Source organism: Amphiprion ocellaris, chromosome 14 (assembly GCF_022539595.1).
Source record: "Amphiprion ocellaris isolate individual 3 ecotype Okinawa chromosome 14, ASM2253959v1, whole genome shotgun sequence".
Taxonomy (NCBI): Eukaryota; Metazoa; Chordata; class Actinopteri; family Pomacentridae; genus Amphiprion; species Amphiprion ocellaris.
The window spans coordinates 31263337-31274506 of record NC_072779.1 but is presented as its reverse complement, the minus strand read 5'-3'; the positions used below and the strand labels follow the sequence as shown (position 1 = coordinate 31274506).

Sequence of the window (11170 nt, the reverse complement as noted above, 5' to 3'; positions counted from 1 at the left end):
AATTTAAATATTAAGCCTATATCCTACAATACTGTTAATTATGGAGATTAAGCTGACTAATTTACATGTTAAGCCTAGGACCCTACAGGATTGTTAATCACAGAGATTAACTAAACTGATTTAAATATTGAGCCTTAAACCCCACAGTATAAATAAGCATGGAGAAAAACATCAGTATTTTAAATACAAAGGCTAAGACCCTTCAGTTTAGTTAGTTATAGAGATTAACCAAACTAATTTAAATATACAGACTAACACTCTACAGTAAAGTTAATGTTGTAGATTTACCAAATGAATTTATTGAGTTGGGTGAACTCTCAACTCATCATTTAAAGTCAAAACACCTCCCATTATAGGAATTTAAAATCCATCCATCCATCCATCCATTATCTATACACCGCTTAATCCTCACTAGGGTCATGGGGGGCTGGAGTCTATCCCAGCTGACTCAGGTGAAGGCAGGGGACACCCTAGACAGGTCACCAGTCTGTCACAGGGCTACATACAGAGACAAACAAGCACTCTCACATTCACACCTACGGGCAATTTAGAATAATCAATTAACCTCAGCATATTTTTGGACTGTGGGAGGAAGCCGGAGTACCCGGAGAAAACCCACGCATGCACAGGGAGAACATGCAAACTCCATGCAGAAAGATCCCGGGAAAGCCGGGACGCGAACCAGGGGTCTTCTAGCTGCAAGGCGAAAGTGCTAACCACTACACCACCGTGCAGCCTGGAATTTAAAATGTCGAATGAAAATAAAAAATTGACATTTTATGTTCAGTTAACTAGAAACTGGCAAAACTCCTGGATTCACATTAAATAAATTGGAAAAAATAAATAAATTAGACTAAATACCTTCATGTTTTACAGTGTGCAGGTAAACAGGAAAAAATATACTTAGAGAGGTCATCATAAAATTTCCCCACTTAATTACTTACAGTAAGACAGTGCTTTATTTATGTATGTTTATGCACATTTTCAGAAAATCCAATTAATATTTATTATTATTATTATTATTATTATTATTATTATTATTATTATTATTATTATTATTATTATTATTATTATTATTATTATTATTATTATTATTATTATTATTATTATTATTATTATTATTTATCGTTATTATTATTATTATTATTATTATTATTATTATTATTATTATTATTATTCAAACTGATAATGACAACAGTAATCATAATCATTACTATGATTATGATTATTGTTGCCTTGTGATTTACCAATAATATTTATTACTATTATTTATAAAAACAACAACAACAATTATTATAATCATTTATAATTATATTATTATTTTATGTTTAGATTTTAAAAAATGTTTATTTTTTGTGGCAGCGTTCATATTTCTGTGTTTGAAATTACGGTAAATTAGGATATTTTTGGAAAATAGTACCTTATTTGCATATTAAAGTATATAATAATAATACTAATACTAATAACACTACTACTACTACTAATAATAATAATAATAGTAATAACAACAATAATAATCAAAATAATAATATAAGTAAATAAAAATAAATAATAATATAATAATTATTATAAGATAATAATAAATACTACTACTAATAATAATAATAATAATAATAATTATTATTATTATTATTATGATGATGATTATCAAGGCTAAGGATATAATTGTTGTTATTCTAATTATTATTATATGATAAAAAATTATTATTATTATTATTATTATTATTATTATTATTATTATTATTATTATTATTATTATTATTATTATTATTATTATTATTATTATATACTTTAATATGCAAATAAGGTACAATTTTTCAAAAAATATTATCCTGTAATTTCCAGAGCAGAAATTTGAACACTGAAAAAATGGCTTTAAAATTCTTCATTTTGTTGACATTAGAACCAGAAGTTTTTACAGAGGTTTTTTTTATCACCCCATATATTTTAGAAAATAAACGACTTGTCAAAATGTTTACCATGTTTTTATGATACTATAATATTATGTATGATAGAAACCTTCAAAATATGTGACAGACGGGAGAAAATGGAAAATTTGGTGAACATAAGAGCAGTTAGAGTAAACAGCCTTTAAAAATGTCTTTTAGAATTAAAATCTACGGATTCAAATAGACAAAGTGCAGTAAAATAAACACATGAACGTAATTTGTCTAAAATTTAGATTAGATTAAAACTGTGCAGTCACACGTAAGCTGCAGTTTACTTTATAGTAGTTTTTTTTATATAATTTACTATAGATGTCATATTAGAAAAAGGAAAAAGGAAATTGTTTTTTTCTCATTTAGTATTTATTCAGCAGTCTCTTGAATGATGCTTTATATAAGTAGTGTTTCAGAGTCGCAGATTCAGTAAAGAAACACTGAAGTCAGTCCGTTAATCCCTGATCAAATATTTTACTTTGCAGACTCTGAGCTGACAAGTCCGTCTGGTTTGTCTGCAAACGGGAAGTGAAATTTAGGCAAAGAAGCAGCAGCGAACGAAAATAGAGCTCAGCAAAAAAATAGCAGCACCGAGACGTGTTGTTTTTTCTGCTTTATTACAAACAGTTGAGATTTACATTTTTTTTTTTTTAAACTGCTTTAGGAGCAGCTGGTTTGGAGCCTGCAGGCCTGATTCTGCTTGTTTTTCAGGACGTGTACGAGAGAAAAACTAAAAAAATTGAGGAACTGGACAAACTGGTGTTCAGTAAACAAACAAAAGCAGTTAAAACATTCATTGTTGACTCACTTTAGTGTCTTTTTGTGCTTTTTAGGCTTCATTAATTAGTTTAAAAGGCTGATAACCACCATATTGTTGTAAAAATATAATAAATAGCATCTTTTTGGGGCGTCACATTCATGTCTTTGTTGGTATCAATAATAATACAAGCATTTATAAGAAACACCAGGCAGAAAATTTTAAAAATACAGAAAACTTTAATCACAAAATTTATACAATTATACTTGATAGACATTTATGTTTCCATTCACAGTTTTGTTGAGGATTTTGCACAAGTAATAATATAATAATAAACTCTTTAGACAGAAACACAGTGCAGTTTAAGGTACAGTTTTGAATTATTCTAATCACATAGCTGGTATCAGGTTCACTCAACGGTTTAATTAGAATTTTTAAAAAGTATTTGCCATCACATTCACCAGTCGTCAGAGAGGTTAAACCCCAATCATAGACAGATTTATTCTCCTGTGTTAATAAGCTGGCGACCTTAGGACCATCACTATTATTATTATAACACCAGATAAGAGGATATCTTTTGGCTAAATTAACTTCATCTCTTTATCACAGGTCCAAAGAATGAATAAAACCCAAAGAGCACAGATGTTAATATGCTAATGCTAAATGCTAACATGAGTGAGGAGGGAACTACAGCGCAGGTTTGCGTGTTCACTTAAAAATTGTTTATTAAATGCATTTTTTTTTTAACCTTTTCTTCTGTATAAACTGGACCAATGTCATGCCGGCTGCTTCAGTCAAGAGAAGCATGTTGTTATAATATAAATCTATGATGAATATTAAAAGTTTATTAAGATAAAACATCTTTGGCCGTTACACATGTTGCTGCAAATGATGCAAGAGAGGAATGCTGGGAGGAAAAATGGTTTTGGACACCCTTGAAAATTTGACACAATCTCAAATATTATTATGAAGTATTTGTGGAAAAATCTTTTTTTGTGTTTCAAAAGATGTGGCTGCATTAGACAGACACAAACAAATACACACAAATGATATTTTTTTTGTTGTTTACAAGAAATATTAACAAAATTAAATTCTTGACAGTTTCAAGATGTCAGTTCTCAACATTGTCGGTATCAAAGCCAACAAATAACAGAGAATGTGTTCAAAGCTTAACAAAAAATAAATAAACCATCACATCATCAAATTAATATTTATTAGTCCTGCCATTAGCAGCAGTAGAGCTCTAATCCTGGCTGGATGTTCCCCACCAGCCTTTCACAATGTTGAGGGGTGATCTTGTCCCATTCTTCTTGAATTACTGCTTTTAATTCTTCTAAACTTTTGTTGTTTTGTTCTTGTTTTAGCCATTTTTTGTCTCTGAAGAACTTTCAGATGTGTTAGCTTTATATAGACACGAAGCACAGCAACAAAAATTGTGTCTTTTAATCAAAACTTGATTTTCAGTGGTGGATCACTGGAACCAAAACGACCCAATACTCAAAATTTCTTCTGTATTTTTATGGAACCAATCAATTCTAAGTTTTCAATGTCTTTTTTTAAGGATTTGTTTAATATTTTGGCTTTGACTGTCCTAAAAGAAATTACACTTGAAGACCAAAGAATGATATTTCACAAATACATGGGGTGTCCAAAAACTGTTTTCCGCCACTGTAGTTGATCCTGTGGGTGAATATATTAATGTTGAACAATAATGTGACAATTCCAGATTAGAGTTCTTATACTTGAAGCTTCATACATTTAAACATAAACACTGAAGAACTGCATTTACTAGCAGGTCTGATACTGTCCCATAATACAGAACATGTGAAAATTATTTCAGTTTTTGCCTTAAATCAAAGTGAAATTGTTACTGATTGAAAATTCTCTGTGATAAATACTAATCAGTTTTCTAATCTGTCTGCAGTAAATAATATTTACACGTTTTCAGCATCACCCACTGAAGTGAAGTTTGCCTGCTGTAACTGCACAGCTTCATTCAGTTGTATCACTAACGTACAGCTCAACAGGTTTGCAGATAGAACTTCTGCTGAGAATCTGAGCCTATCAGAGAGAACAAGGTCAGGAAAAGAATCGATGAAAGAGAGACGATTCCTACAGACGATTTCAACACCAAACTCTAACCAGAACCACATCTGGAGCAGAGTTCTGAACTACGAAGTGAGATTAGCAGGTTAGCGTGTAGTTTTCAGTATCACAAAGGTTCAACCTGCCAGATCGCCATGGTAACTGATGCTGTGGAGCAGATTCTGTTCAGAGTTTAGATTTAAATCGGCTGTAAGAAGCGTCTTCCTTTAACTAAATCGTTTCCTCACAAAAATTTTCGAGCGATACAGATTCTCAGCTGAAGGAAAATGTTTTATCTGCAAACATGTTGATCTGTACGTAACTAAAACCACTGAAGGAAGCCGTTAAGTTACAGCATCTCACACTTAATGCATCGTGTTGCCATGGAAATCCAACATTTATTTAGTTGGTGATGCAGAAATCGCATGAGTATGTTTTTATTCATATGATTAGAAACACAGATTAGAAAACAGATTATTCTATTGGCATTTATTACAGAGAATATTCAATTTTAACATTAGTTTCACTTTGATTTGGCCACAAATTAAAGTGATTTCCTTCATTATGAGACAGTGTCAGACCTACATGCACTTCAACACAACATCATGTTTGAATATATGAAGTTTAAAGTTTTATTGTGCAGCTGTCCGTTAGAAATAATCAGATGCATTGATTGCTAAAATAAATATATTAACACACATTTAACAGTTTTCTACCATCATTCCTGTCTTGTATCATTTGCAGTAGCAGCTTTTTACCGTCATAAATTTTTATTTTCCTCATTGTTCTCCACTAAAACAACCTGTTGACTGAAGCAGCTGAACACCATCGTTCATTTTGAGCAGAAGAGTCACACGAGTTAAACTCCTGTTTTTATGTGAAGCAGAAAGTCTGGGTTGACGGAGAAAGTTGACAAAAACCTTAATGCTACCTGGTAACTCTGACTGAGGTTTTAGTTTGTGTCGAGCGGAGTCACACAAAGAAAGCCTGGATATGCTGAACTGGCTTCGTAGTTCAGAGCTCTGGTTAGCGTTGCAGCATCAGTTACCAGGGAGATCTAGCTCCACAGCATCAGTTACCATGGAGATCTAGCTCCACAGCATCAGTTACCATGGAGATATAGCTCCCCAGCATCTGTTACCATGGTGCTCTAGCACCACAGCATCAGTTACCATGGAGATCTAGCTCCACAGCATCAGTTACTATGGAGATATAGCTCCACGGCATCAGTTACCATGGTGATCTAGTTCCACAACATCCATTACCATGGTGCTCTAGTGCCATAGCATCAGTTACCATGGTGCTCTAGTGGCATAGCATCAGTTACCATGGTGCTCTAGTGCCATAGCATCAGTTACCATGGTGCTCTAGTGCCACAGCATCAGTTACCATGGTGATCTAGTTCCACAACATCAGTTACCATGGAGATCTAGTTCCACAGCATCAGTTACCATGGTGCTCTAGTGCCACAGCATCAGTTACCATGGTGATCTAGTGCCACAGCATCAGTTACCATGGTGATCTAGTTCCACAACATCAGTTACCATGGAGATCTAGTTCTACAGCATCAGTTACCATGGTGATCTAGCAAGTTGAGGGCACATTTGTAACACTGAAAACTTTAAATGCCTCATGAAGCCGTTACTCTTGCTTCACAGTGCCCCCGTCTATTATTCAATGCATAATTTCAGTTTGATGTAATTTAGGACAATACAGAACCTCACAGTGCTACTTAAGGTACAGATTTCTGACTATCGTTGCACACACATCCTGAGGAGGCGGTACAGTCCCTGCATAGAAGCCTTCAGTCCTCCAACAGACACATCTTCACAGTTCAAGACGTGTCCAGGTGATCTAGACTCCCGGCTCTTGTGTGATTATATTGGAGTTCCTCTGAAGCTCAAAGCAATATCCAGCAGCTGAGCTCCGAGCTCCGCCTGCTGCCCTCCAGGTAGGAACTCTGCAGAAAGCTCCCTGTAGGTGCTGCACACTCTGCGCTGGTGAACGTCCTCCCTGTGGATGGCGTGTTTCCATCGGTGACGCGCTTCTCCGTGTATCACCACCAAACTCCTGCGAGGAAGGCGTACCGCTACGTGGACGTCCTCCAGAGACATGGTGAGCGTGGTGTTGGACATCATGTTGACGGTGACCAGTCGTTCCCCCCACAGCCACGAGTCGTCCAGGTGGGGGTCGATGGCCGAGCCCCGCTCAGGATGATAGTCCAGGTTGCACTGCTCCACCGGCTGGAAGCCTGCGAGGGTCGGCTCCCGTTGCATCCGGAGGACCAGCTTCTGGCTCGAAGCAGGAAGTCCACTGAAGGTGCTGACGCGTACTTTCCTTTTCTTGAAGTTTACTTTAGGCCCAAAGTCCTGCAACAATGTCAGAAGAGACTTTTGATTATTTCATCAGTGCAATAATAAAAAATAATATCTGTGTCCTGATTCAGAGGCTGCATCCTTCGAAGGCCGATTTCATTAAGACGTGACGACTCCTTCAAATTCTACAATTTCTACAGTTTCATTTAGCTTTCATTCAAAGCAACGTACATCTGAGAGTAGATAGAGCACAAGCAAGGATCTAGTCAGGAGAAAACAACCTGGATAAGAGTCATAAAACAAGTTCAGGTTTGATAATATGACCGTGGTGTCTACAGGCAGTGCAGATGTAATAGGATTTTTTGTTTTTTAACATTCTGTCAAGAGCAAAAGTGTTCAGTGAAGAGCTATTTTTAGTCCTTTCTTGATGTCTGAGAGGGACTCGAACAGACTTTGGTAACTCCACCGGGGAACCACAGAGGAGAAGAGTCTAGCTATGAACCAGTCCTGTTGTTGTTGTTGTTGTTGTTGTTGCATCAGGCACCTTTTGTTGGCAGGAGAGAGTGTAGACCTGAATGACAGAGTTCAGGTAGGAGGGAGCTGTTTTCATTCTGGTTTTGGGTGCAAGTGTCAGAGTTATGCGAGCAGCAACTGGAAACCAGTGAAGTGATGTGAACAGCGGGATGACATGAGCTGTTTCTGGCTGGTTGAAAACCAGACGTGCTGCTACAGTCTGGATCATCTGCAGAGGTTTGACCGTACATGAAGAGACACCTGCCAGTAAGGAACTGCAGTATGAGGTCCACCAATGTGTCTTTCTTTTCCATGACTGTAAAAGACGCTTCGGGTGGATCCTTTGCAGATAGATAGATAGATAGATAGATAGATAGATAGATAGATAGATAGATAGATAGATAGATAGATAGATAGATAGATAGATAGATAGATAGATAGATAGATAGATAGATAGATAAAACCTATATTGATCCTGCAGTGGGGAAATTGTGGGTGTTACAGCAGCAAATACAAAACATAGTGCAAGAAAAGAAATAGTGCAGCACACAGTGCACAGATATAGTCATTTTCTCTTTCTAGAAGAAATATAAATGTTGACAGAAAAAATGTCTGTAAAATTGCAGTGTTCTTATATACATAACGTATATCTCAATATCCCCTGCTTAGCTTTTAATTCTTGCTTCTGTGCATTCTGTATGTTTAATAAGCTGCTGGCTTGTTGAATTTCCCTCAGGATCAATAAAGTACTTATCTACCATATCCTAAGATTCACTGTGGTTCCATTAACAGCTGGAGGTTTAACTGCTCACAACGTTACTGAAAGATTCATAAGCGGCTGAGGATTATAGTTTTAAATATAAGTATTGTGTTGTCACTTCAATAAGCTGTCACTATATTGCACTACCACCAGTTCACAGGTTGATTTTTTTCAGATATTTTATTTATTTTATAAATATTTGCTTTTACATATTAATTTATATATTGTATATATTTGCCCTTAGTTTTTATGCTAAAATATTTGCATAATTATTTATGAAATTATTCAACACTGTCAATGCCATTCATTCACACTGTTTTTTCTTCTTGGACAGCTAACTGGACAGCTAACTGGACAGCTAATGAACTGATGTTTTGCTGATTTCAGTTGAGCAATTGAAATCAGAAAAATAAAATATAAAAAAAAAACATTTTGCTGTTTCTTCTCATTATCTCACAATTCTTCTCTTTCAAGCATTGTTGAGTAATAATTCAGTATTTAGGAGTAATTGCTGACTTTACATCTGCAGCTTATACACAAAATAATAGCGATTTAAAAACGTTTTAGCTGTGTAATGTGAATTTTTCTATTTTCACAGTCTCAATACATCATATTTTTAAACAGAACTTATTGGAGGCATTGAATTACTATAAATCCTTTTAATGGATTTTGGAAAATGCTGTAAATATTTAGTCACTGTTGAAATTTCAACTAAATGATCAATGTTGTGTAGTCTTTTTAAAGAAAACAACAGGTGCTCTAATAATTAGTTCCAAAATTGTAGACAGTATTCTCACATCTCAATCTAAATATTTAATTCGGTCAGATAAATTAGTATTTTATGTAATATTGTAATTTCAACATATTTCTCTGCTGTTGTTTTAAATGTTCTATATAAATGATGCAGATTTTCTTGAGTCTAAACATTAAATGTTGCTTTTTATTTGATGAGGTGTTGGTCAGAACCTGTTTCCTTCGACCAGACTGGGACTGATTCCACTGATCCTGGTCCATCGTGTTTATCAGCTCCTTCTCCTCCTTCTCTGATATGAAATCCTCCCACAGAAAGACACCGGGGAAGGAGAAGGAGTCGGGAGAACCATCTTCAGAAACAGCAAGCCTCGATTCAGGATTGTAGACGAAATGATGCACAATCTTTAGAGTGGAAAAAACAACATAAAACAAACGATAATTAAATATACTCAAAATGTAAATTAAACGGACATTTTTGAAGATGAACCACAAATTAATACCATGTAATGTAAATGTCATTAACCACTTCCAGTCTAAAATACGGCATTAAACCAGGTTTTAGTGAGTAAATGTGTAATAGCGTTTTGGCAAAGTAGGAAAAGTCCGATGAGGGCTTCCGTAGCTAGCTGTGAACGGCAGCATTAGCACTAGCTTCGTCCTTTTTCTGCTGCTAAAACAGTGGTACATGTCATTAGCTACTTCCACTCAAAAGTACTACATTAAAACAGGTTTTTGTGAACAAAACTGTAATAGCGTTTTTGACAAAGTATTAAATGTCCTGCGAGGGCTTCCGTAGCTAGCTGTGAATAGCACATTAGCATTAGCTTCGCTCTAGTTCTGTGGCTAAAAACAAATAAAAATATAGTTTTGGAGATAAATATCAGCACCTTTGATTCTGTCGCCTCCAGCTGGACTTTCGCCTTAAAGTTTTCACATATGAGACACCGCCGGATGCCTTTACAAGCACAAGAAGCCGCACCGTCACTGCTGTCAGCTGCCATCATCATCATCATCATCCTGCATCTTCTTCATGTGCTGGAAATAAAACAACTACCGCCACCTACCGGAGCTTGAAGAGTCTGTCAGCTTCTAAGAATAAGTTCTGAAATCAAAAAATTATGAAGTATTATATGATTTTTAATCATTAACCAGCAAACAATGCACAAAAAGTATTTTGTCTTTAAAAGGCTGCAGGAAATAATCTATTTATATCACTTTAATTTACTGTGCCTTGAAATGTGTAAATATTGTATTTTGAATTTAATCACATTTAGTATTTTTAGAGATTAGAAGTGTTTTTATAGTATTGTACAGCAAGTTTTTCAGAGTAAATACTAGCCTTTAATGTTAATGTTACTAATCTTTAATGTTAATGTAATTTATGTTGTTGTATGTAAATTGCTGAACACTTCAATTTTTAATTATCTATCTATCTATCTATCTATCTGTCTGTCTGTCTGTCTGTCTGTCTGTCTGTCTGTCTGTCTGTCTGTCTGTCTGTCTGTCTATCTATCTATCTATCTATCTATCTATCTATCTATCTATCTATCTATCTATCTATCTATCTATCTATCTGTCTATCTGTCTACCTGTTATCTTGTCCAACAATATCTCTGTATAAATACACAACTAAAAAGGTGACTAAAATTTTCATTGTTTTTTTTTTTGACAACAAATATTCATCATCGTCAATATTTTCAATTTTCAGAAAATAATTCAGCCACTTTCACAAAGCTGTTGTGATTCTGCATTCTTCATGATACCCTACTGATCTGCTCCGGGTTTCTTCCTGTTAAAAGGATGTTTTTCTTGCCACTGTCATCTTTGGGCTACTCTGGGGGTTCAGGCATATGGGTTCTGTAAAGCGTCTTGAGACAATTGGACCTGTAATTGCTTCTATATAAATAAAATTGAATTGAATCTGCCACAAGCAATATCTATAAAAAGCAACATTTTGCAACTATCCCTTGACTGTTTTCATATTACAGTATTGCACAAGATGCCAACATTTGCAAATGGAATTTATTTTTACCTATTTTTATCGTAT

General features: G+C 34.9%; 1 protein-coding gene across 1 annotated transcript; it reads right to left on the bottom strand.

Annotated features, from left to right (window-relative positions):
* Positions 1 to 2538: 2538 nt before the first annotated feature.
* alkbh4 (alkB homolog 4, lysine demthylase) lies at positions 2539 to 10147 on the bottom strand. The gene is made up of 3 exons (XM_023296551.3): positions 10011 to 10147; positions 9337 to 9525; positions 2539 to 7151 (listed from the first exon to the last, which is right to left on the bottom strand). The coding sequence occupies exons 1-3, from the start codon at positions 10137 to 10139 to the stop codon at positions 6660 to 6662; spliced, it is 810 nt and encodes a 269-aa protein (XP_023152319.3). The 5' UTR covers positions 10140 to 10147; the 3' UTR covers positions 2539 to 6659.
* Between the last annotated feature and the right edge of the window lie 1023 nt (positions 10148 to 11170).

Coding starts and splice junctions, on each gene's coding strand:
- alkbh4 (XM_023296551.3), bottom strand. CDS start 10,139: ATGATGATGATGATGATGGCAGCTGACAGCAGTGACGGTGCGGCTTCT. Junction 9,526..10,010: donor TGGAGGCGACAGAATCAAAG/GTGCTGATATTT, acceptor TCCACTCTAAAG/ATTGTGCATCATTTCGTCTA. Junction 7,152..9,336: donor AGTCTGGTCGAAGGAAACAG/GTTCTGACCAAC, acceptor ACATTGTTGCAG/GACTTTGGGCCTAAAGTAAA.